This window comes from Glycine max, chromosome 8, assembly GCF_000004515.6.
Source record: "Glycine max cultivar Williams 82 chromosome 8, Glycine_max_v4.0, whole genome shotgun sequence".
Classification (NCBI taxonomy): domain Eukaryota; kingdom Viridiplantae; phylum Streptophyta; class Magnoliopsida; order Fabales; family Fabaceae; genus Glycine; species Glycine max.
Window position 1 is genome coordinate 20,651,441 of NC_038244.2, and position 27,998 is coordinate 20,679,438.

The 27,998-nt window shown below is 37.7% G+C and overlaps 1 protein-coding gene and 1 pseudogene across 1 annotated transcript; one reads left to right on the forward strand and one right to left on the reverse strand.

The window, feature by feature from the left end:
• Window positions 1-606: 606 nt before the first annotated feature.
• On the forward strand, window positions 607-3,457 carry LOC100783753 (probable mitochondrial saccharopine dehydrogenase-like oxidoreductase At5g39410). Its single transcript, XM_003530372.5, has 2 exons — window positions 607-1,342; window positions 2,610-3,457. The coding sequence occupies exons 1-2, from the start codon at window positions 677-679 to the stop codon at window positions 3,297-3,299; spliced, it is 1,356 nt and encodes a 451-aa protein (XP_003530420.1). The 5' UTR covers window positions 607-676; the 3' UTR covers window positions 3,300-3,457.
• LOC100809405 (isoliquiritigenin 2'-O-methyltransferase-like) lies at window positions 3,223-27,978 on the reverse strand (annotated as a pseudogene).
• Between the last annotated feature and the right edge of the window lie 20 nt (window positions 27,979-27,998).

Genomic DNA, 27,998 nt, shown 5'->3' on the forward strand with positions numbered 1-27,998 from the left:
TTATAACCACAATTATTTCAATTGGTATATACATCTACTATTCTCGCAACTGTTTTTTCCATTATTACTCATCCAAAAAATAAAAGCAAGAAAAAAATATTATCGGTCTTAGGTCTCAGGTGAGGTGGATAACATACTTAACCGTCTTACTATCACACGAATCTCAATTTTTTGGTAAAACAAATTGCCTCATTTGGCCCTTGTATGTATAAATGCATTTCACCCTTATAAAAGTTAAATGCTAGGAAAATGATTTGTCATATTTGTGTGTTTCCTACAGTATTATTGTTCATTACAACCTGTTGTCGGAATGATACTGGAGCAAGTTATCGGATTCGACCATGATAGAATAAAAAAAAAATCACTGGTGAAAGATAACCAACATCGTTATTATGGTGACTAAAAACACAAATTGTTTTTAATAATAATTAAGCCAAAATTAATGAACTTGAACTCTAATAATGTAAAACAGTTTTCTATAGGAATACTTGTTGGGGACAAAGCCTAATAAAATTACAAAAATGGCATTTATTTGGGCACGAGACGTGACGAAAGCATTTACGTGGCAATGGGTCGGTTACTCACTTACTCGGTTGGTTTTGGATTCATTTAAAACTTGTGAGTGAGAGTTGCCGTTTTAAACTTATTTCATTGTTCTCTTTGGAAGAAGAAGAAAATGGAGGAGGAACAAAACGGCGGTCGTTTCGACCTCATAATCCTGGGCGCCTCAGGCTTCACAGGCAAATACGTCCTCCGCGAAGCCCTCAAATTCCTCAACACCCCATCCTCCCCCCTCAAATCCATAGCCATAGCGGGCCGAAGCCCACAAAAACTAACCCAGGCCCTTCAGTGGGCCTCCAGGCCCAACCCTCCCCCCTCCCTCCCCATCCTCACCGCGGACACCGCCGACCCCTCCTCCCTCCGTTCCCTCTGCGCCCGCACGGGCCTCCTCCTCAACTGCGTGGGCCCCTTCCGCCTCCACGGCGAGCCCGTCGTGGCCGCCTGCGCCGCAGCGGGCTGCGACTACCTCGACATCTCCGGCGAGCCCGAGTTCATGGAGCGCGTGGAGGCCGCGCACCACGAGCGGGCCGTGGAGACAGGAGCGCTTGTAGTATCGGCTTGTGGATTCGACTCCGTGCCCGCGGAGCTCGGCGTGATGTTCAACTCCAGGCAGTGGATGGGGCCCGCCGCGCCGAATCGCGTGGAGGCTTACGTGGCGCTTGAGTCTGAGAAGAGGATTGTGGGGAACTTTGCTACTTACGAATCTGCGGTTCTCGGTGTTGCCAATGCGCACCAGTTGCAGCAACTCAGAAGGTCACGCCCAAGAAAACCTAGGCCTCAGGTTACATTTTTTTTTTTTAAAAAAAAAGAAAAATGTTTTTAGTGCCTATACTTTAGTTGAATCTTATTTTTACTTTTTAGTCTCTAAATTCTTTTATCTTTAGTTGAATCTTGTTTTTACATTTTAGTCTTTAAACTTTTGAAATCATGAAATTTAGTTAGCTGAATTTTATATATAAAAAAAAAACTTGTTTTTAGTTACTCCTCGCAATCTGAACTCTGAAGTTAAAAAATCAGATGCAGAAATTAGGAAGTAAGCCAATAGATTAAAATTGTGTTTTTTATTATGTTATTGTAAAATTATGTCTGAAGCAATTGCTTTTGCATTCTTTTTTCTATACATATTTGTTGGATTTATGTTGAAATAGGCGTAGTAACATTTTCAACTGCAAATCAAACATGCATTAAATTGCATGATATAAAAGTTTGGAAACAAAAATAGAATTCAACAAAAATATAAAAACTAAAAACATATTTTATCTCTTTTTACAATTATTTACTTTTTTTTCTTGGAAGATTTTAAGATTGAGAAAACCAAGGTATCAAAACAAAATAAGAACTAAGAATAACAATTTTATGAACTTAAGATACTTAAGGAGAACTTTTGTTTAATTTTAATGTTTGGTTACTTTTTTAAGACTTAAAGGCTTGAACTTGTTTATTTCCTTGACTTTTGTTGGTATACTTGTTTATTTTGCTCAAGACATATAACTTTTTATTGTTAACTATGAATGTTTCATGGATTTTGGTTAATTTTTTAAAATTTGTAGCATTTATATGTATATAGTATTAATTATTTAATATGTATAAAAAAATTCACAATAGCTGTCATCTTGCTATGGCCTATCTTGCTATAGGGTAGGGTTTTGGGGTTGGCTGCTATGCACTGCTATCTGAGATTGATAACTATGGAAATAACAATTATAGGTGTAGATAGACAAGAGTAGTTCTTTTAGTTATTAAAAAATCTGATTCCAAGTGTCCTCCTTACAAGGCATATGAATGAGATTTTTGCTGGTATTCATAATTCAGAATACTGTCATGAGAAGGTATGCATCCTACTTTCCTAGTGGATGATAAATTCTGTTCGTTACTAAGATCATGTGATAAATTGACTCCACTCCCACCTGCTTGTTGTTTCTGTTGTTGGCTGGGGCTCCTCACAATGTCTTGGACTGAGATTAACTTAAGCTAATGTATATAGTGTCTATCCTTTTTTATAATTTTAACATTGTGTCATTTAAAAACTTATATTTTCATTGTTGTAGATTCCTGGACCTCCTACTTCAAAAGGAGAAACTATAGAGAACAACAAGAAAATTGGTCTTTGGGCAGTGAAGTTACCTTCAGCAGATTCAATTGTAGTTCGACGAACGCTAGGGATTCTAACAGAAAACCTCCATGGTCTCCCTGGGCTGAACGAGAGTGCTGAGACAGTTGAGAAAAGGGAAGCCTTCTGGTCATCTGTGAAGCCAGCTCATTTTGGTGTGAAAATAGGCTCAAAATCTTTCTTGGGCATTCTCCGAATCATCATGGTTGGAGTTTTCATTGGTCTTTTTGGAAGTATTGGTTTTGGAAGGCAGCTTCTTTTGAAATTTCCTGAAATATTCAGCCTTGGTTGGTTCAGGAAGAATGGCCCCTCTGAAGAGGAGGTGGAAAGTGCTTCCTTCAAGATGTGGTTTGTTGGACATGGTTATAGTGATGGGAGCATTGCTTCACAGGGAAACACAAAACCTGACATGGAGATTGTAACAAGGGTTATGGGACCTGAAGTTGGATATCTGACCACACCAATAATTCTTATTCAGTGTGCTCTTGTTCTTCTCTGCCAACGTGACAACCTTCCAAAAGGAGGAGTTTACCCTCCTGGGATCATCTTTGGTCCAACTGATCTCCAGGAAAGACTTCAACAAAATGGAATATCCTTTGATGTCATCTCAAAAAGCACCATTTCTTGACTTTTGCAGTTTAGTAGAAACAAGTACTGTTCATAAAACTGAATTATTATAAATGAGTGGGGATAGACTATTTCTTTTGTTTAACTAAGTTTTATAAGGATATACTAAGATTTGGCTTGATATGCGTTTGGATCAATGAATCATATTTTTTTCTGCTATACTTGCTCAATTACTTTTATCTTGAGTTCAAACAACAGTGGGTGGTAGGGGAGAAGAAAATATCCATGTCAACCTAACATTAAACAACATATAAAAACATTTGTAACAAAATATATTTTAATTTTATTATTCATAAAATGGTGTAAAAATGACATGGGAAAATAAATGTGCATTTCAATGAAGTGTCAAATTGTTTTCCGATATGATTTACTTATTTGTAAAATTCCATCAATGCCATAGTAGAGAAAGCACGACAAACAACTTGAAACCTAGAAAATCCAGAACGCTTGCCCAAACTCTCAAATTGTTTCTCAGTTCTTTCCCTTCCACCAGGTGTAATAAACATGATGATATCAAGAATTGAAATCATTTTGTAATCATTTGTAGGTTCTGAATCTACTGGTAGTATGAGATCCCCAACTATGACCTTCCCGTTTGGTGGCAAAGCTTTGTGACAATTGCTTAAAAGTTATATGGCTTTTTCATCCGACCAATTATGGCATAGCCTGGAACAATGTTATCCACATAAGGACACAAATTTTGATTACCAGTACATCAGTGAGATTTGATCAAGTTATCCAAAAAAGAATTATTGAACTTTAGGAAATGTGTTTACTAACCTTTAGCATTATGGCATCACCCTGTGGAACACCTTCAGACATATTCCCCCAATATGCTCAACCCCTAAATGAAATTTTTGATTTTATGAAAATTAAATTTTTTTTATAGAACTGGTCACTCTATCATTATACTTCTAGGAGATGTGGTTGAATGACTCCTCTAGAAACAAGTAGTTGTGGCTAGAGAGATGGATTGATTACCTGGAATGGGTGGTGAATTTTCAATCACATGTGGGAGGTCAAAATTAATCCCTCTTAATTGAAGGGTATTTGGAGATGATTGATAACAATTGTCGAATCATGTCAAAACAAATAAAAACTTAGAAATTTTGCAGTTAGATTCAGAGATACGATTCAATTTGATTTCTACTTTAGTTCACTTATAAATAGCAAGGACAATTTCAACGAATAGTTTGTAGGCACTAGAGAGAAATGTAAAAACACATAACAGAAATGCGAAATCTAAATTGAAACAAAATTTTAGTTGCAGAATACAAACAAAATTGCACAAACAGGGTGTAAAATAGATTCGAGATCAAAATAGATTCGAGATCATCAATCCAATTCACCAAACCAATGCAAATCAAATTATCATAGTTCTGCAGAGAATGATCAAGTTGTGAAAGTTCAATCAATGTCATTAGAGTTAGTTCAATCGAATTAATTCCTAAATTCAATGAGATCACAAATTAGGTTGGAATATCATCCAAACAATTTGTCATTAAGTTCAAAATTAGGAAAAGAATCCCTAACCTAATTTGTTTTCAATCCTAAGCATATTCATAATCATCAAAATTGAAAATAAGATTGAAGAAAAAGATAAACATTCACATAGACTAGAAATATTAAACCAAAACTCAAATTCAGCCTTGTTTGGATTGGATCTTGGATTGATTGAGTGTTTAACCTTTCATGATCATCACTAGTGGAAAAGCCATGAAATTTGTGCAAGAAAAAAGAAGAATGTTTGCTGAAAACTTGTTCCACTGGTCAGCGATGCTAATCGGCAAGTGCACCGAGTCGCACAAGTAATATAAAACAGTAAGAACCGAGTATCGAATCACATGAAACTTGTTTCATTCAGAAAGCATCATTCAGTAGGTAAACATTTGTATAAAGCCAGTAAATATAAAGAGAAGTTGTGTCTACAGTTCTAATTTAACTACAAAATTAACTACCTAAATGAGAGAGATAAATAGATGATTAAAACTTTGTATCTTTCTACTAAACAAAATGATGTAATTAATTGTTTTCTCTATTTAAGGTTGTTTCTGTGTTCTATGCCGAAAACGACTACTCAAACCAAGATTCTTCTAGTGAATGAATCTAATTCTATTTAAACTTCGTTCTAGATCCCTTGTCGAACTTAGCTTAAATGAATTGCATTAAGATTACGACATATTATAAACTAAATCCTTGCACTCTGTGTCCAAACATACAGTTCTCTAGCCTGCTCTATCAAGTTCTAAGGATTTAAAGTACTTCCCAATGCTAAAAATCCTAACTTTACACACAAATGGGTGATCAAGCCACAAGCATGCAAGAATTAAATACAGATAGAAGCAATGAACACATAAAAATAACTTTAAATAGATAGTGAAGAGTTTTACATCAAAGCTCAGCAGAAATCCCCAACAAGAGATTTAGCCTTCCATTGCAAGTTAGCACCTTTCAGCACCAAGATAAGGTTTTTGAGGGAAAATTAAGATTACAAAGTGGTGGGGATGTCTCCTCCACCTCTAGAAACCTAACAATCACTCTTAAACCTAAAATCCTCTTGAAAGCTGAGGCCTTTCGTTCAAGCTTTTCTCTCTTGCTCTGTTATGTCTCTCTCCCCGAAGTCTCTCAGAACTCCTCTTTTTTATTTTTTGCCAACTTCAGTCTTTCAAGGGCTTTTTGATCCTGAAGGCTTGCTTAGCGCCATTTTCCTGCTAAGCGCGAGTTAGTGAATTTTTGCTTAGCGAGCAGGGCACGCTTAGCGTGAGAAGAGACAAATGACTCGCTGAGCGAGCGTTAGTCGTCATTTACGACTAACTTTTGTATTGAAAAGTTTTATGAAATTTATGTCTTTTCCCCAATTTATGGTTCTTTTTTTAGGATTGTACATATTTTTTATGTTTAGTTTAATTTTACTTAGTAGATACTCCCAATATTGTGAATTAAGGTGGTTTAACTTCAGTTTCAGGTCAAAGGATGGAAAAAGAAGAAGGTTAAAACAACTGTTGTCTCGCTAAGAGAGGTATATGAGCTTAGCGAGGATCATTCGCTAAGCGAGACACTCAGTTTGCTTAGTGGATTGAGAGGATTTGGAAGAGAATCTATCATTCATGCACGTGCCCAGCATGCCATTAGCTCGCTCAGCGAGTCATTTGTCTCTTCTGGTCACTAACTCGCGCTTAGCGAGAAAATGGCACTAAGCAAGCCTTCAGGATTAGAAAGCCCTTAAAAGACTGAAGTTGGGAAAAAAAGAGTGAGCAGTAGAGGAGAGACATAATAGAGCTGAAAAACATAACGAGAGAGAAGAGCTTGGACGAATAGCTTTAGCCTTTGAGAGATTTTGAGTGATTGTTAGGTTTTAGAGGTGGAGGAGACACCCCCACAACTTTGTAATCTTACTTATCCTTCCAAAACCTGTTCTTGGGCTGAAAGGTGCTAACTTGCAATGGAAGGCTAACTCTTTTGTTGGGGGTTTCTGCTGAACTTTGATGTAAAATCCTTTACTATCTATTTAAAGTTGTTATTATGTGTTCATTGCTTCTATTTGCACTTAATTTTTGCATGCTTGTGGCTTGATCACCCATTTGTATGTAAAGTTAGGATTTTTGGCATTGGAAAGTGTTTTAAATCCTTAGAACTGGATAGAGTAGGTTAGAGAACTGTATGTCTGGACACGAAGTGTAGGGATTTAGTTTATATTATGTCGTATTCTTAATGCAACTCGTTTAGGCTAAGTTCGACGAGGGATCTAGAACGAAGTTTAAATAGAGTTAGGCCATTCACTCGAGGAATCATGGTTTGGGAGAGTTGTTTTCGGCATAGAACACTAAAACAGTCTTAAATAGAGAAAAATACTTAGTAAGATCAAGTAGGTTCAGTAGGAAGACCCAATGTTTTAATCATTTGTTTATCTCTCACATTTAGATAGTTAATTTTGTAGTTAAATTAGAATTATAGACTCAATTTCTTTTTATATTTACTGGCTTTATACAAATGTTTACCTATTGAATGAATGCTCTTTGAATGAAACAAGTTCCCTATGATTCGATACTCAGTTCTTACCGTTTATACTACTTGTGACTCTGTACACTTGCTGATTAGTATCGCAGTTAGGTGAGTGCGAAGCGAACAACGAGCTGATGGCACGTTGACCACGTGCATGAATGACAGATTCTCTTCCAGATTCTCCCAACTTGCTAAGCGAGCTGAGTGCCTCGCTTAGCGAGACACCAGTTGCTTCAACCTTCTTCTTCTTCATCCTTTAGCCTGAAACTGAAGTTGAACCACATTAATACACAATATTGGGAATATCTACTGAGTAAAATTAAACTAAACATAAAAATATGTACAAACCTACAAAAAGAACCATAAATTGGGGAAAAGATATAAATTTCATGAAACTTTTCAATACAAAAGTTAGTCATAAATGACGACTAAAAAACTCTCCCAGATTTACAATTTTGGTTGTCCTCAAGTAAATAAAGAATAGTTCACTTGTCCTTAAGTGACAAAATCACAGTGGTTATGCAAAATTGTATTTGTTCCAAAGCATTCAATCACATGAACACAAGTGGCAAACAATGCTTCAACCAACAAATTTTCATAAAGATATGCAGAATTGCAAAGATATGAACATGGTTATTAAGCAACACAAATGAAATAAGCTAGCAAGCAAGACAAGTATCAATGAACGTTCATCAAGCCAAATCCTCACGGTCACTTTTCACTCTTAAGAACAAGTGTTTAAGGCAATTATTCAGTCACCAACCAACACAAGTCTCAACTTTTGCATTTCATCTCATGACATACAATCACAAACACATAAATTGAATCCAAAGGACTTTCTTGGCTTGTAATGAGGCTGAGCTGCAAACAATTCATGGTTTTTCTAGGATGCAAAAGCTTAGGTTATAGGAGAGCATTCATCCTTAGGTCAACTCTTTTCTTTTTATTCCAACTTCTATTGACTTGCCACATACATGTAAGGCACTTAGCTTGAGTAACAACACACACATACTTTTATTCTTGAAATTTCTTTTTTTTTTAGCTTTTTTTACTTACTGCTTTTTGATATTTTTGTGTGGCTGTTATTTGTCTTACCATAATTATTGTCATCCAACATCCTTCCCCAAATTTGGGACAAATTTGCTTTGAACCATGATGCTCTCCTACAACCTAAGAAAAGGTAGATGGAGATTACAATTCAACAGGCTCAAGTTCAATTCAATCAATCAAATTTAAGCTCAACGTGGGTGGAAGGGATAATTCATTCATGAACAGGGTAAGCTATCTGGCTAAGTGGTTATTTCAATCAATCATGGCCTTCATCATTTCCAAATTCATGCATTCATTCAGTATTCAGAGATTCATGCAAAAGTTGGTACTCAATGCTAGTCGATCTCTCACAATTAAGGTTCACACAACTCACCGGGTTATGGCTAATGATTACCTTCACAATTTACCTGTCAAACCAACTAACATTTTCACTCACGTCCCTAATTCATGTTCTTTCTTATCTAATTATTGCATACTCATTCAAAGCATGTGATCTCATCATCGCAATTCACTCAATTCATGCCATTGATTGATTCAAATCATTCACAAACACAAAATTTTCAAACCCAAGCAAACCACTGCATATATAAATGTAAACTGTTCGAAAAGCTGTAAAATTTTCTGAAAAAGTAAAATAAATACTAAACTAAAACTGAAACATAAAAAAAATTGTATCTAAAAAGCAGAAAAATAAATCATAGCCCTGTCATCATGATATGAACCCACATGGCACAAGGGCTGACTTAGGATCGTCTAGGATTAAACCTTGATGGAAAATGCGGAAATTGATTAAGGAAAGGATGGAAAATAAGGTGGCTAAATTCGTGGGTCTTAATAAGGTGGTTCTTGGCATAAAATGGATGAATGGGATGGTAAAACGTAGGTTAAGTGGTGGCTGGACAGAAATATAGAAATGGCAATAACTGAAGCTACAGGGCTCCAAATGAGGTGATTCCAAAACGAGGTGAAAGGTCTCATTTTGAAATTCAATTTAGGCTCAAGAATCACTTAATTTGAGTTCGTAAAATGGGAGTTATGGCCACGAGATAATTCTGGGCAGAGGTGGATTTTCTGGAATTGTGGTTTGAAAGAACAAGGGTGATGATGAAAGGAAGGAAAGAATCACTCTTTCCAGCGAGGGCAACACACAAAGGTTGTGAAAGTCCTTTGATACAGCCAAGGTGTTCTTGAATCACTCAAGAATTTAGGAGAATCACTCTCACTAAGATAAAAGAGATAAACTATAATTTTCTGAATAAAACTCAACTTGTGTTTATTGATAAAATGGTTCAGCTTATATAGAAGCTTTACAGCAGATTTTAGTAATGACCCACTAACCTAGAATTAAAATAACTCAATGCCATTAACCTAGGGAATTAAAAAAACTTAATGGCTGAGTGTAACTGAAATTGTGGCAACCAAAAGTCACCCCCAACAGCCAACAAGTCAGCCACCATTTGGTCTCCCAAAAGGCTGATGCCTAGGTTGCCAATTGGGCCCTTATTACAACTTGAACTAAACCTAACTAAAGCCCTTTTAGTTGATTAACCCAAAACATATTTTTGGTCAGCCAACTTTACAAGGATTGGGCCATTATTTAGACAAACTAAACACTCTAAAATTGAAACAAAGTGGTGTCATTTAGTCCTCCTCCATTTGGGCCATGATACAACTCACAACCTTGGACTTTTCTCCTTGAAACTTGGGCTTGTATTCAAACAGTATGGACAACACTTGTTGAAGAGCTTCCTTGGCTTTCCTTGCTCTAGCCCTTGTCATAGGTCCTCCAAGTCCTTCAAGTGGATCCTTGCCCTTGCTCTTGGTCATGTCCTCATCACATCACTCATCCTGCCCTGGTGTGGGCTCATCCTAAGGTAAAGAAGGGGCATCCTGGGCTAGCTGAGATGTCTCATGTGCTGTAGTGGGTCAGGGATCCCAGGTGCTCTGCGCCGCTGCTAAATCAGCTACATAATCAGTGTCCTTGATGCCTTCCTCATCCTCTGAGACCTCCACTAATGGTGTAGCAGCAGGTGAAGTCTGTGGAGTGGCCTCTGATGTGACCTCCGGTGTGGGTTGTGCCTCTGGCTGTGATTCTTGGGCTGTAGGAGCCTCACCTCCCCTTAGTGGAGAAGGCTGGACTCTTGGCTAAGCCACCTGGGCCATAAATGCCTCCATGCTTATGATGGGCTGATGCTGAGCCAAATCATGGATACTCTGCATCACCAAGCATAAGCCATGGTGAAGGCTTTACAGCATCGGCACTAGAACGTTTGAACTCTACATGGAGATGCCGAAGGCAGGAGCTGGAGGAGCAGAAGAAGAAGGGGCAAAAGCGTCCGATGGTCCCCGAGCCCTAGCTTTGCGGGTCCCCGAAAAAGTGATCGTGGGATCATCCGGGTTCTAGTAATTCTTCCTGATGTATGCCAAATTAATGGCAGGGCTCAGGGACTCGAAGGTCAATGAGTCTGGAACTACTCCTCGGGCCACGCACAAGGCTGTGATAAGTATAGGGAATCTAAGCCTGGAGGAGTTGGACTGAGCCATCTATGAGATCTGGCCTGATATGAGTGAGCCCACGTCGATGTCCATCCTCATAACAATTCCATAAACTAACCTCACGTTGTCCATATTCAAATCGGAGGTGTGAGAGGTGGGGGCGAGGTTAGAATATGACAGGACGCTCCAGGTCTACGCTAGTGTATTCAAATCCTTCCTCAGGAGCTTCCAGGTGCGCCCTCTGCATTAAGTACAAATCCCTTCCCTGGGATGTAGAGTCTGGCGGCCAGCTCCTGAGGGTCTATGCGAGTGTTGCAGAACCTGGTATATGCAGTATACTGCTCCCCTGGCTCCAGAACTGGTGGTGTCTCCAGAAAAGCATTAAGAGAGGCAACATCAAATTTAATCAACTTCCCCTGCACTCGGACCTTCCTGGGGGATTTGTCTTTAGGATCATACAGGTTTGCATAAAATTCCTTGAACCAGGCCACATTTATGTGCCCATCCATCTACCTGGTCAAGGATTTATGCCAATTCTGCCTCTCAAGTTCCTTGCGAAACTCATCGTACTCCGTGATGTAAAAAATAACATTCCTCTCTGGAAGAATGTTCCGGGAGTGAATGTTCTGATCATATCTCTCCTAGGCGCCCACAGATATGAATCTGGTAGTGTCATAGGGCTCCCTGGGTCTGGAGGCGGTAGCTTTTCTCTTTTTGGAGGCCATCTCCATCAAAAAGAACCACAGGAATCAAGTTAGACAGGTTTTATTTCAAACTGAAATCAGAAAAATAAAACAGAATAACTGACTGGGCGCTTAGCGAGATAGACTCGTTTAGCGCGCCTTATGAAAATAATAAGATACGCTTATCGCGCAGGGTGCACTTAGTGCGACTACACAAAAACAAAGACTCTGGCTAAGCGAGACACACTCGCTTAGCTGAAATAGCACAATGCCTAAGCGAGCATGGCTCGCTAAGCCTTATTCTCTGACATGGAGCTAATTGCGCTTAGCGAGATTGACTCGCTTAGTGCAACACACTACACAGGATTAACGCCCGTAGGCACTTAGCCCAAATTTGACTACTGGAACATAATTGGCTTAGCGAGCAGGCTCGCTAAGCCCAATTCCAAAACAGAGAAGAAATTGCGCTTAGCGAGACTGACTTGCTTAGCGCAAGAACACAAAATTAGAAAACTAAATTTCCTTAGGCTTAACGAGACTGACTCGCATAGCCTAGGCTTATTCAAGCTACAAAGGCATGGTTGCTTAGTGAGACTGACTCGCTTAGCCACCAACAGAAGATCAAAAGCCTCTTAGACTCTGACCCAAGCAACACAACTCGCTAAGCATGGAACGTCGGCTTAGTGAGTTCATACGAACACAAACAAAATCTGGAAATTTAAATGCTCGTTAAGTCGAAGTGCAGAGGCTTAGCGAGTTCATACAGAAATTCAAATATTCAAACAAAAACGATGAACACGCTTAGCGGGATAGGGTCGGCTTAGCGAGTTCATCAAAAAACCCCGAAATTCATCCAAAATTGATGAACTTGCTTAGCGAGCAGGCTCGCTTAGCGAGTACATCGAAAATTCTAGAAAAAATTGGGGCTTTGTAGCCCCTAACTACAGACCACTATTAGGCCTCAAAACCTAATCAAATCAAAGCAATATAACCTACATTATGTGCGAAACGAAACCCCTAACAACATACAATCTAACAACTAAGCAAACAACAACAACATCAATCACAAAATCGAAACTTTAAGAGCAACTAACATGGCTTCTATCCTAAGGTTCAAAAACGAAAATTAAAAAGCAAGGTACAAGATACTTACTTGGATTTATGAGAGTGTTGAGAAAAGAAGGAAGCAAAGAAGAAGAGATGCAAAGGAAGTGCAGTGCATGAATGCCAATGATGAGTATGAGAGATATTTTTAAATTGTGCACAAAAGAAACTGCCTAAGGCAGCAATGTTTATTTTTGGAAATTTCGACTGTCTCACTTAGCGCGCGTGACTCGCTAAGCGAGCACTCAGTGAGGTTTGAATTTTCAGATTTTAAATTCACGAGCTTAGCGGGACATCTCGCTTAGCCCAATTTGAAAATTAGAAAACCCGAGAAGGATTTGGGCTTAGTGCGAAGGGTACGCGCTTAGCGAGATCTACAACTCTGATTGATTTGCAACTTTCGCTTAGCAGAACATGTGTCTGCTTAGCGAATTAAATGCTTCTTGATGTAGTAGTGGGGCACGCTTAGCGAGACTGCCTCACTTAGTGCAATTTCAAACCCGAGAGGGATTTAGGCTTAGCGGGTTGACCCGTTGGGCCCAATTCACATGAAGGTCCAGATAGAGAAGGAATTGCACTTAACACAATGATTGCACTTAGCGAGATGATGTTGTGTGCTTAGTGATAAGACTCGCTTAGCCTAATTCCATTAAATGCAATTCCAGAGAGGTTTTTGGGCTTAGCGCACAAGTCTCGCTTAGTGAGACCCCATTAGCCAATGGGTAGGGGTTGATGCGCTTAGCGCAAGTTGAGACTCGCTCTGTGCATGAATGATGATTCGCTTAGCGCACATGGCGCACTGAGCGAGTGGATGACTGAAAATTTTTCTAAGAAGTTATTTTTCATCCACAACTTCAAAGAAGCTTTGACAACCCCATTTTCAAAACTGAACATGTTGATGACTTACTCAACAAATCACAAATAAGTTTATCCTAACTATATGCAATAATTAATGAAAATAAAAAGAGCTGGGTTGCCTCCTAGTAAACACTTGTTTAAAGTCATTAGCTTGACGCATATTACCTCATGGATCTAGAGCAAGCTTGGCTCTGACCATTAGAACCATCTCATTCTTAAGTTCCTCAACCTTTAAACAGACATTCCGGTCAAGTAAGTACTTTTCTGCATCAAACAGATCAAACTTGATCTTCTGATCATCTATGCCCATTTCTAGTTTACCCTTTCCCATATCCACCACACAACCGGCGGTTAACATGAAGGGAAAACCCAAAATCAAGGGGATTTCAACGTCCTCTTTAATATCCATCACAACAAAATCTGCAGGGAAAGTAAAATGCTACACCTTGACTAGAACATCTTCAATCACTCCATATGGCATTGTAATTGATGTGTCTGCCAGTTGTAGTGTCATTCTAGTTGGCATAATCTCCAACTCTCCAATTCTCCTACACATGGAGAGGGGCATCAAATTTATACTGGCCCCCAAATCAATGAAAATTTTACCAACCAACACTGCACCAATAGAGTAGGGAATAGTGACACTCCCAGGATCCTTATGCTTAGGTGGAAGGATTCTTTGAATCACCGTACTACAGTTCCCTTCCACCACAATGTTATCATTCTGGATGTATTTGCTCTTTCTGGCAGCAGATCTTTCAAAAACTTAGAATATAATGGCATTTGTTGTAGGGCTTCTCCAAAGGGAATGGTTATCTCTAATTTCTTGAAGATGTCAAGGAAACGAGCCAGATGTCACTCTTTGTCTTTCTTTGATGGCACCAGAGGGTATGGTGCTTCCTTCCCAGTACATGAGACAACCTCTTTCTTCTTTTCTCTTGCAAGCTCACTCTTTGTCTTCCTTTCTCCCTCTTTCTCTCTATTTTTTTCATTTTTTTCTTCTTTTTCTTTTTCTTCATTTACTTATTTCTCACCATCATTTATTTTTTTCTCTCAACTGATCTTCTTCTTCCTCTTTTTCTTCTTCTCCAGCCACTAATTCTTGGTTGTCACTAATCCTTCCCTCATCCTCAACCGGGTTTGCCTTTTTGCTCTGGGTCATGACAGCTTTGCATTCTTCCTTTGGATTCTTCTCACCGTTTGCTCCAAAATTGCTAGAAGAATTATCTGCTATCTGCCCAGCTGCCCCACTTGAATCTCCAAGTTTTTAATGGCAGACTCGATGCTCTTATGATTTGACATTGTAACCTGCATAAATTGAGCTAAAGTCTCCTCCGACTTGGTGGTTCTGTTATAGAGGCTAGGCCCTTGGTTCTGAGGCCTATTGGATGATCCACTTTGGTCCTTGTTGAACTGATTTCTAGGGTTGGACCTTCACTGCCCTAGATTTTGGTTATAATTTGAACCTTACTGGTAACCTGCATATCCACCTGCATTAAACCCTGGCCTGTTTTGGTTTCCCATGTGATTTACCTCTTGGGTTGTGTCATCTAGGGGAATACAGTGTCCGGATTCATGAGCCCCTCCGCATATGCTGCAACCTCCAACTTGCAAAACAACTGAATGTGAAGGTTGATTAACCTGCAATTGATTAGGCAACTAACTCAATATTTTTGTCAATGTCTCAAGCTGCTTATACAACAACTTATTTTGTGCTAGTAATGCATCTTGAGAGGAAAGCTCCAGCAGGCTTCTCTTTGTGGGAATGTGAGTCCGATCATGCAAGATGGCATGATCACTTGTAGTCATGTTTTCAATGTGTTCCATAGCCTCTTCCGGGGTCTTCAATTTGATCTTTTCCTCTGCAAAAGCATCCAACAATTGCTTGGACTGCGGCCTTAACCCATCTATAAAAATGTTGAGCTGAATTGGTTTTGAGAATCCGTGAGTCGGTGTTTTCCATAACAAACTACGAAATCATTCAAGTGCTTCGCTTAGAGACTCATCCGAAAACTGGTGAAATGAGGATATGGTTGCTTTTCCTTCTGCTGTCTTAGACTCGGGGAAATATTTCTTTAAAAATTTCTCCACCACTTCATCCAAGTCTTGAGACTGTTTCCCTTAACTGAATGTAACCATTTCTTTGCTTCTCCAGACAATGAAAAAGAGAACAAACTCAACCTCACTGCGTCCTCAGGCACACCGGCAATCTTGACTGTATTGCAAATCTCAATGTATGAGGCCAAGTGTGCATATGGGTCTTCGTTTGGCAAGCCATGAAATAGATTTCCTTGAATTAACTGTATCAAGGAGTAAAGGTATGTAACATTGTGTGCTTGAACTTCTGGTCGTGCTATACTTGTGAAGAATTGCGGCACAGTCGAGCTAGAGTAGTCATCAAGGGTAACCCTTCTAGGTTGATCTTCAGCCATGATATCAGCCTCAGATGCACCTATTTCTGGTTCTCTTGGCTCTGGAAAGATAGAAGATGCCTCAGAAGATTGAGCTTCCTCCGGACCTAGTTGTGCTGTCCTGTCTTGCAAAAATTTTCTTTTTCTCTCGGCGTTATTCCTCCTACAAGTGGCTTCTATCTCCAAATCCAATGGAGCTAAATCACCTGTAGAAGGGTTACCTCGCATACAAAACACTAACAAGAGAAGCAGTTAACCAAATCAAGAGAAGAATAAATTTATTCACACAAAAATCAATCAAAGAATAAAAAATCAATGCCTACAAACTGAACTATACTTCCCAAATGGAAAAAAGTTCCCCGACAACGGCGCCAAAAACTTGTTCGCTGAAAACATGTTCCACTGGTCAGCGATGCTAATCGACAAGTGCATCGAGTCGCACAAGTAATATAAAATGGTAAGAACCGAGTATCGAATCACAGGGAACTTGTTTCATTCAGAAACATTCATTCAGTAGGTATACATTTGTATAAAGCCAATAACTATAAAGAGAAGTTGTGTCTACAGTTCTAATTTAACTACAAAAGTAACTACCTAAATGTGAGAGATAAACATATGATTAAAACGTTGGGTCTTTCTACTAAACAAAATGATGTAATTAAGTATTTTTCTCTATTTAAGGTTGTTTCTGTGTTCTATGTTGAAAACGACTACTCAAACCAAGATTCCTCTAGTGAATGAGTCTAATTCTATTTAAACTTCGTTCTAGATCCCTTTTCGAACTTAGCTTAAACGAATTGCATTAAGATTACGACATATTATAAACTAAATCCTTGCACTCCGTGTCCAAACATACAGTTCTCTAGCCTGCTCTATCCAGTTCTAAGTATTTAAAGCACTTCTCAATGCTAAAAATCCTAACTTTACACATAAATGGGTGATCAAGCCACAAGCATGCAAGAATTAAATACAGATAGAAGCAATGAACACATAAAAACAAATTTAAATAGATAGTGAAGAGTTTTACATCAAAGCTCAGCAGAAATCCCCAACAAGAGATTTAGCCTTCCATTGTAAGTTAGCACCTTTCAGCACCAAGATGAGGTTTTTGAGGGAAAATTAAGATTACAAAGTGGTGGGGATGTCTCCTCAACCTCTAGAAACCTAACAATCACTCCTAAACCTAAAATCCTCTTGAAAGTCGAGGCCTTTCGTTCAAGCTTTTCTCTCTTGCTCTGTTATGTCTCTCTCCCCGAAGTCTCTCAGAACTCCTCTTTTTTATTTTTCGTCAACTTCAGTCTTTTAAGGGCTTTTTGATCCTGAAGGCTCGCTTAGCGCCATTTTCCCACTAAGCGTGAGTTAGTGAATTTTTGCTTAGCAATCTAGCGCGCTTAGCACAAGAAGAGACAAATGACTCGCTGAGGGAGCTGATGGCACGCTGAGCGCATGCATGAATGACAGATTCTCTTCCAGATTCTCGCAACTCGTTAAGTGAGCTGAGTGCCTCGCTTAGCAGATGTAAATTTCATGAAACTTTTCAATACAAAAGTTTCATGAAAAAGATATAAATTTCATGAAACTTTTCAATACAAAAGTTAGTCGTAAATGATGACTAACAAAGAACATAAGTGAAAAGTGGGAGAAGAATGAACAATATTTGAGAGAAAAAGAGAGAAAAAAGATTTTGATCCTAAAGCTTGCACAACAAGTAACTAAATCTATTTTTGTATAAAATGAAGTAACTAACTAACTTCAACTAATATATATGGTTACTACTCAGAAGGAAGGGATGGGCCTTGATTAGACCCATCTAATCAACCTAATTAAACTAACTACACAAAGCAAACCCTAAATTTGCAGCCCAATTACTCAAGTGCAAAGGTTCTGACTTCCAAGCCTAATTTGAACCTCGAAATGGCAGAACTGACCCAAGCTTATTTGTTACAAAATTGAAGATCATTTTCTTAGCTTTACAGGGACTACTCACATGTTCCATTTGGAGTTCTATAGTATCCTATAGTCCCTGCACAAGGTAGATAGGTCAAGTAAGCAAAAAAAATCCAAAAATAAGCCACAATTATCAATTAAGCTAAAAATAAGAGTCAAAGAGGTTTCAATTGAGCTAAAAATAATAGAAAATACTAAACTACAAATACTCAATCAAATTCTCCCACACTTTATCTTTTGCACTCCTAGGCAAAACTAAAAGAAAGACTAAGAAAAAGAAATCAAACTAAAAAAATTACCTCGACTAAAAGAAGGGTATGAACAAGGCACACATATTTTTCAATGGATCTTAACAATGCACAAAAATGAGAGAGATGAAAAATGGAAGAATGGTCTCAAGGTAACAAGCAACCCATGAACACATGATCACAAAATGCAAAGTGGACAAGTAGTCTAGTCAAAATTAAGAATGTACCTTGGTGATAGAAATCTTTCAAAGAACAACACTCAACCTTTCCAAATGTGTATGGGTTTGTGTTTACACTCAAGTACCACATGTAACTAGCACATCCAAATTTTGACAAGACTCTAATCCATTCAACTTGAAATACACATGCATCAAAGATCAAAAGGACTTTTATTGGTTTGTAATGTATGGCTTATGTAAGGATGGATATGAGAAGGATATGTAGGCTAGAACTAAGGGAAAAAAGGGACAATGGGGGATAAGTCAACAAGTAAAAAGATGGTTAAAAACAAAGAAACAAAGAAACAAAGTGGAGAACAACAAAATTAAAATAACAAGATCTTACAAGAATGAAAATGAACCACAACACATTTTCTTCTTCTTCTTTTCTTTGTTTGTATAATTTTTTTTTCTTTTTAAACTTTTGCTTTTTATACTCCCATTTTTTTCTCTTTTCTTTTATTATTTCTTTTATTTCTTTTTCTATTTTTCTTCTTTTTTTTTCTTCTTTTCAACAAGTCACAAGAAAATGAAATGACAAAAACAAAGGAACTTTCATAAAATAAAGTACAAATCCCCCACACTTGTCTGAAACCCACTCCCAAAACAATTCCAAGGCCCTTTTTTCTCCCTAATGTTTAGGACAACATGGTTTTGCACTTTTTGGTTTGTAATGAGCTACAAAATGAAAGAAGGAGTTAAAGGCTCAAAGAGGGTGACAATGGATATCAATGCAAGGTAGGCTTATTTGGCTAGTGGCTAAAAGAAAGAAGGCCTTAATCATCTCACTCAATGCATATGCAACAAGAAATGACAAAAAAGAAAAGGAAAAACCTAGAGTAATCCAACACAAGGGTGAAATCACACATGAAAGAACATGAATGGAATAATGCAATCCATCCACAAAATCCTAAAACTCACAAGGCATCATTCTATCACACATGATCCACCTCAATTTTTTTCAAAGCCTACTTATCACTTCCATAATTGCAACAATGGTTCACTTCAAGCGCGAAATCTCTGAACCAAAAAAAAATACATCTCTCACAATTTATACAAGTTAGAAATCCTATGAAAAAGTGCCTAAACTATAAAAAAAAACATTAGACAACAACAATTGCAAAGTCTAAAATTTTTATTTTCTGTATGTAAAACAGTAAAAAAAAAAGTAAAACAAAAAAATACAGCAAAACAGAAAACATGAAACATAAAACAATAAAAAATAGAACAACGTACAGGTACAATAAAATAGAAAAAATAGAATATAGCTAAATAAAAACAAAAAACAAAGAAAACGAAAAATAGAAAACAAACAATTTTTTTTCTAAACCTTCCCCCCACACTTGAAATGCACATTGTCCCCCAATGTGAGCATGTAATGAAATGCAAACAAAGAGATAACATATAAAAGAAAAGGAAAGGAAACTCCTCAAGTGTCATTCAAGGCACATAATCACATAAAATTGGCAAGACCAAAGAGAGGTTCGCCACAAATTCTTCCTCCACTTGGGGGCTCTCATGAAAAAACTTGAGTTGGTGACCATTCACTTTGAAGACTTTGTCAATAACTTCATTTATAATCTCAACTACACTGTGGGGAAAAACATTAGTAATAAAAAAAGGTTCATCCCATCTAGATTGAAGTTTAACATAAATAAGCTTGAGGCGAGAGTTAAACAAGAACATTTTTTGGCCAATACGGAACTCCTTCCTAAGAATCCTAGAGTTATAAAACCTCTTCACTTCTCCTTGTAGATCTTGGAGTTCTCATAGGCTCCTAAGAGGATCTCTTCAAGCACGGTGCTTAATCTCCACTGGAAAGTGGCATGCCTTACCAAAAACCACCCTATAGGGAGACATCCCCAAAGGTGTTTGGTAAGTAGTCCTATGGGCTCATAGAGCATTCTCAAGTAGCTTGCTCCAATCGTTCCTGCTGGGTTGCACTACCATCTACAACACTTGCTTGATTTCTCTATTAAAAACCTCCGCTTGCCTATTAGTTTGGGGATGATAAGTTGTACCAACTCTATGCACAACCCCATACTTTTGGAGCAAGGATGACAATGACCTGTTACAGAAGTGGCTCCCCTATTCACTGATAATGGCTTTAGGCACACCAAACCTGCAAAACATGTTAGATCTCATAAAATTCACAGCAAGCTTAGAATCATTAGTTCTTGTGGCCTTAGCTTCAACCCACCTAGAAACAGAATCAACAACAAGTAAGATATATGAAAAACCATGAGAAACAAGAAATGGACCCATAAAATCAATACCCCAAACATAAAAAATCTCACAAAAAATAATGGGTTGTTGAGGCATCTCATGCCTATGTGTAATGGTCCTTCTCGCTCTCTAACACTGCTCACAGATGGTGGAAAAATTATGAACATCACTAAAAATGGTGGGTCATTAGAACCCACAATCTAAGATTCTTCTAACCGTCTTCTAAGGACCAAAATGACTGTCAGTAGGTGTGCCATGACAAAACTAAAGAATAAACTGAATCTCATGATCGAGCTCACACCTAGGGATCACTTGGTCACTACCAAACCTCCACAAGTAAGGATCATCCTACACATAATATTTGGCATCACTCTTAAGTTTATCTATTTGAGTCCTAGATGTTTGTGGTGGGACAATAGATGATCAAATTCACAATGTTAGCAAACCAATGTGTGACATGTGATGAATGCAACTGCATCAAATGCTCATCAGGGAAGTTATCCCTAATAGGGAGGGAATCAATAGGTCCCTCTATCTTGCTCAAATGATCAACAACCATGTTTTCTGCACCACTCTTGTCTCTGATCTCAATATCAAACTCCCGAAGAAAAAGCATCCACCCGATCAATCTCGATTTACCATCAAGCTTCTTCAAAAGTACCTCAAGGCGACATGATCAATAAAGACTGTAATATGGGAGCAAAGAAAATAAGATCTGAATTTATCTAATGCAAAAACAATAGTCAAAAGCTCATTTTCGTTGGAGGTGTAGTTGACTTGGGCTGCATCCCAAGTGTATGAGGCATAAGCAATGAAATGTGATAGTCTATCAATTCTCTCCGATGAAACAACCCCAAGTGCGTAGTTGGAGGCATCGCTCATGAGCTCAGAGGGAAGCTCCCAATCCGGTGGCTACATGATGGAAGAGTTGGTAAGCCTCTTCCTCAGCTCCTCAAATGCCTCTTTGCAAGGCTGGTCAAACACAAAATCTACATTCTTCTGAAGAAGCTTGGACAATGGTAGGGCAATCTTGCTAAAATCTTGGATGAATCTTCTGTAAAAACCTACATGTCCAAGAAAAGAACGCACTTCCCACACAGACGCAAGGTAAGAAAGATAAGTATTAACATCGATCTTGGCCTTATCAACCTCAATACCTCTACTAGAGACCAAATGCCCTAAGACTATACCTTCATGGACCATAAAATGACATTTTTCAAAGTTAAGAACAAGGTTAGTTGATGGAAGCTTGCTTGAGAAGCTTCTATGGAGGCTGAATCTTTGAGCTTCAATAAGGTCCTTCAAAGGTGATTTTCAGCCATGGAGTTGCAGCGGAAGATAAATGAGAATAGGTGAGAAGAGGCGCCATCCACTAGGGAGTAAGCCATGGAAGGAGGAGCTTCAACACCAAGAGAGTGTCTTGGATAAGAAGCTTAGAGAGGAAGCTTCAATGGATGAAGAAAATAAGAGAGAGAAAGTGGCATGGAAAATTAAAGGAAGAAAATGAGAGAAGTTGAACTTTGAAGTGTGTCTCACAAGACTCTCATTCATCAAAGTTATGACAAGTGTTACACATGTTTCTATTCACTTTGTGAATTTCATTTTCATTTCATGTGAATCTAAGAAGAATATTCAAGAATATGCCAAAGGCATCTTAACATATTCCCTTTAGATGCCACAAGAATGAAAAGTGTGACTCTAGCACATGCAAAATGAATATTCCAAGAATATGCCAAAGGCATCTTAGCATATTTCTTGAGAAGCTAGAGGGGGAAAACTACATACACCCCTCAAATAGCTAAGTTCACCTCATGACAAAATACATTAATTGAGGCTCCAAGGTCAAGCATGACATCTATAAAAGTGCAATCTCTAATGGTACAAAGGATAGTAACAGTGTCAACATCTTTGCACTTCTGTAGCAAGGTGGATGGTGGAATAACAACAACAATTTTGCTATGTATAAGTGCAGAAACATTTTTGCCCATCTTCACTTGCTCATTTCCTTTCTACTTCCTCTTATGACTGCAAAAATCCTTCAAGAAATTTGCATATTTTGGAATTTGTTTGATGGCATCCAAGAGGGGAATATTGACTTCCACCCTCCTGAAAGTCTTAGGAAGATCATAATCAAGCTCCACTTTCTTTGCAGGAATGGATCTAGAAGGAAAAAGTAGAGAAATCTGTTTTGGCATTGTGATCAATTTTTGCACCAGCGTCTGTTGGCTTTGGAAGCTCTCTGCCACTCCTCAAGGTAATAACACTCACATTCCCCTTAGGATTGATAATTGGTTATGCGGGAATATTACCAGAATCTTGTTGCTACAACTGGTTGACAGTTGTAGCTACCTGTCCAATCTAAGTTTGCAGGTCTTGGATGGTGGCACTCACATTTTGTTGAAACTGAATGTTGTTGGTGGCCATTTGCTTCATCAACTCCTCCAAGGAAGGTCCAGAACTGCTATTCTGCACAGGCTATGCAGGTAGAGGTGTAGATTGCTGGAATTGCTGTTGTTGTTGCCTGAATGGAGGATGTTGTTGGATCAAGTAGCCTTGAAATAATTAAGAAGGGGGGGGTTGAATTAATTATTAGTGAACCTTTACTAATTAAAAAACTTATCCTTCTTAATGTTACTAGATTCAATTAGGTTTTTACTATAATGTTAAGAAAGTAAAGAATAGAAATAGAAACTTAACCAAAAGTAAAAGCGATAATTAAAGTGCACAATGGAAATTAAAGAGTGTAGGGAAGAAGAAGACAAACACAAGAATTTTATACTGGTTCGGCAACAACCCGTGCCTACATCCAGTCCCCAAGCGACCTGCGGTCCTTGAGATTTCTTTTCGACCTTGTAAAAGCCTTTACAAGCAAAGATCCACAAGGGATGTACCCTCCCTTGTTCTCTTTGAACAACCAAGTGGATGTACCCTCCACTTGAACTTATCCACAAGAGATGTGCCCTCTCTTGTTCTCAGTTACAACAACCCAAGTATATGTATCATCTACTTGTACCACAAAGGATGTACCCTCCAATGTGTTAAGACAAAGTTCTCAGACGGTTAGTCCTTTGAAACTTTGTGAAGGGGAAACAAAAGATATCTTAGGCGGTTAGTCCTTTGAAATCTTTTGTTTAAGGGAAAGGGAAGAATAAAAAGAATTTTCATACTATGTCATTTTAAATTCTTTGAAAAGGGAGGAGGGAGACACAAAAGAATTCAGGCGGTTAGTCCTTCGTTCTTTTGGAAAAGGGAGAAGAGAGACACAAAAAGAATTCAGGCGGTTAGTCCTTGGCGAATTCTTTTTGGCAAAGGGAGAAGAGAATGAAAAGATATAGCACACTTTTGTTTTCTGTGAAAAAACAAAGTTTGGAAACCAAAAAACTCAGAAAGCTTTTGGCAAAGGAAGAAGAAGAAGAACTTCAAGAAGATGTTCAAAGAGATTCAGAGGTTGTAAAAGAATATATGAAAAAGTTATTGAAATGCAAGTCAAGGTTTTGCTTTTATAGACTTTTCATGTCTGGTCCAGAAAAACCATTGGAAGAGTTATAACCTTGAGAAAAACCATTGGAAGAGTTACATCTCTTGATTTTTATTCAAAACTTGTCACTGTTAATCGATTACCAAAACCATGTAATCGATTACACAAAGCATTTTATGAAAAGATGTGACTCTTCACAATTGAATTTGAATTTTAACGTTCAGATACACTGGTAATCGATTACCAATATATTGTAATCGATTACACCATTTAAAAAATAATTGGAACGTTGCAAATTCAGTTAAAAGCTTTTGAAATCAAACTTTGTCACTGGTAATCGATTACAGGAAACTGGTAATCGATTACCAGAGAGTAAAAACTCTGGTAACTTAGAAAATTTTGAGAAAAACTCTTTTGAAAAACAAAACTGTGCTATGTTTGTTTTTTGAAAAATCTTTTCAATACTTCCCTTGTGAAGTCTTCTTGATTTCTTCTCTTGAATCTTGAATTCATCTTCTCTTGAATCTTGAAATCAAACTTCTCTTGATTCTTGAATCTTCTTGATTTCCTCATGAAACTTGAAATTAAACTTGATCTTGAACTTGTTGACTCAATCTTGAAATCATTCTCTTGGGCTTTTTGTCATCATCATTGTTATCATCAAAACTACTTGAATCAACTTGATTCATCATCATGAAGCTTATTTCTACAAATGTTGGTATTTGCTTGAAATTGTTGTTGTATGAATGGTTGTTGTTGTTATGTTTGTTGCTGCTATTGTGGATCAGGACCATAGCTCAAGTTCGGATGATCTCTCTAACCAGATTATAGTTGTTGGAGGAAGGATTATATTGTTATTGTTGAGGTTTGAATGGCTATCCAGGTTGCATGATAAAAAACATCAATAACTTATTCTGTTTCTTGGAGTGTGAAAGATGCATCTGTTGGATGATCAAAAGCACAACAAATACCATACAACCTTGGTTGATTAGCTGCCAGCACATTCTGATGTTGACATATGGCTTGTTGTCTTACAAGGGATGTCAATTCTGTAAGTTTATTCTCTAGCCTCTAATGGTTGGCAACCATAGAAACAAAAACTTCACTTGCAACAGCTTTGGATGGTGCAACAACTCTAGTACCAAATTGCTGGTAATTTGCTGCCATGTTGGAAATCAATTGTTTGGTAGCAACAAGAGTTTTGTCAATTAAAGCGCCTCCACTGGCTGCATCAATCACACTTTTGTCCATTAACATCAGCCTTTCATAAAAATATTAGATCAACAATTACTCACTGATTTGATGGTGAAGACATGTAGTGCACAACTGGTTGAATTTCTCCCATTACTCATATAATGCCTCTCCAGGTTGTTTCCTTATACCACAGATTTCTTTCCGGGATGGATGCTGTTTTGGATGTAGGGAAGAATTTCTCTAAAAAATTTCTCTTCATATTTGTCCAAGTGTTGATAGTATCTGGTTGAAGGTACAACCAGTCCTTAGCCACACCATCTAGAGAGAATGAGAATGCTTTCATCTTCACATAATCTTCATGAATGTCATGTGGTCGCATGGTGGAACATACTACATGAAACTCCTTAAGATGCTTGTGTGGATCTTCACCTGCAAGACCATAAAACTTTGGCAGCAAATGGATTAGTCCAGACTTTAGCTCATAACTAACCTCAGTCTCAGGATATTGAATACACCAAGGTTGATACACAACATCTAGTGTAGTCAATTCCTTGAGAGTTCAATTGTTATCAACCATTATATCAACACTAATTTTTTTCAGAATCAGAAGCAATATAGACAGGTTCAACAACAGAATTAACAATGAATTCAATATGTACTATACTACTATCCAAAACTACACTATCATGCAAAGCTACAATTATACTCTTATTACTTTTACTCAACCTATTAATTGTTTTATCTATCTTAGGATCATATGGATGCTGATTTGGACCTAGTCATGCACAAATAAACTCATTAGTGACAATATAGACAGAAATAAAAAACAACTACTCTACGAGGATATTATTCACAATATATGCTAAAATGCTACAGAAAATGGAAAACTGCCTCAAACAATTTTTTTTAAAATTCCAAAATACCACAATAAATGTCTAAAAATCATTTTTGATTTTTGGTGATTTTTAAAAATCATGAAAATAGAAAAAAAATCCAAAAGTGGCCTAGATCATTGAATTTGGCAAAAATGACCCCTAATACCCATGTTCGTCCTTCATAAGGGCACCTTGATGCAACAATTTTTTCTACACTCTGGCAAAGTTTCAGTCCATATTGAGATAGTCGTGTGTGAAATGACCAAAATGCCTTTATAGCTGAAACTCATATTTAGAGGTTGAATTTGCGAATTTTGACACAAACCAAACCCCAAAGGAGTTAGTTTTGCTCGTAATAGGGGATAAACTTTGGACACCAAGTTGTGTAGCGAAAGTCCACATGTTTTACTGCTACTTTGCTCTGCTAATCAATGTAAAACACTCTACTACTCACACATATTCTATAGAACAATACTAACAAGACCAATGCAATATGTCAAACATATAAAACTCAGAAATTCTGCAGTACATGATTAACCTAGATCGACTTAGAGATACGATTCAATTTCGTTCCTACTTTAATTCACTTACAAACAACAAGGGGAATTTCAACAAATAGTTTATAGGCACTGGAAAGAAATGCAAAAACGCAAAACAAAAATGCGAAATCTAAACTGAAACAAAGTTTAGTTGCAAAACACAAACAGAATTGCACAAACAGGTTGTAAAACAGATTCGAAATCATAAATTCAATTCACCAAACCAATGCAAACAAATTATCATAGTTTTGCAGAGAATGATCAAGTTGTGAAGGATCAATCAATGTCAGTAGAGTTAATTCAATTGAATTAATCCCTAAATTCATTGAAATTGCAAATTAGGTTAGAATATCATTGATTGAGCTAAAAAAATAGAAAAATACTAAACTGTAAATGCCCAATCAATGATCAATTTGAGACATTTTCCAGTTCCACCTCCTACATCAACCAAAGTTGATATGCCCTCATATCTTGTGTATACTTCAAGTATTTTTTTTCACATGGGTTGTGCATTATCATTCATTGCTTTCTTACATACGTGGTTTATTTTTGGTTCTTTCCCAAAGTACTCAAACTTAGACATTCCATGAACCTTCTTGGATAGGTCAATCTCGGGATCAATAACCACTTCCTTAAAATTCAACCTATGTTACAAAAAAGTTAGCATTTCAATATGTATTTGCATATATACGAGTTAGTAACTAATACTTGACTACAATGGTGACAAATAGCAATGATTCGAAGCACAACAGGATTTCCAATCCTAGCAGGAAAATGGGGGGAACAGATACTCAATTTCAAGTAAGTAAACAAAATTCCATACTAGATATCATATAGAATTTTGTGGAAACCAATGTATATAAATGATGATATTAAGTAATAAGCAAAGCAAAAATACTTACCATACTCTCAACTACACAGGGTGACATAGAAATGATGTGAATGAAGTGGGATAACCACCACCATTTTCATCATGGACGAAATATTTACTCGATGGTGAGATTGCATAAAATCGCATGGTGCTACCATCCTCATCAGTGAGAAGATAGTAGCTAGCAAGCAAGCGCAACAAACACTCGAGCCTATTTGGCAAGTCAGAGTGGTAGTGTTGTTGTGTAGGTAATAATAACCTGGAAGCAATTTCACTGGGTGACATGAAACCACCACTTTATTCTGAGCTTTCCTTTGCAATGATCTCAAACACGCTGAGCTCAATTGCAGCATTTAGAGTTGCAAGAAAGACCACATTGGAACCAAGCACCATGGCATGGAGGGTAATATCAATGTCCTCTCTTTGTGGGATGAGAGTTTCCACCACATGGTTCTCTTTCTTTGAGGAACACAAACCCATGTTACTTTCTTAATTTCAGT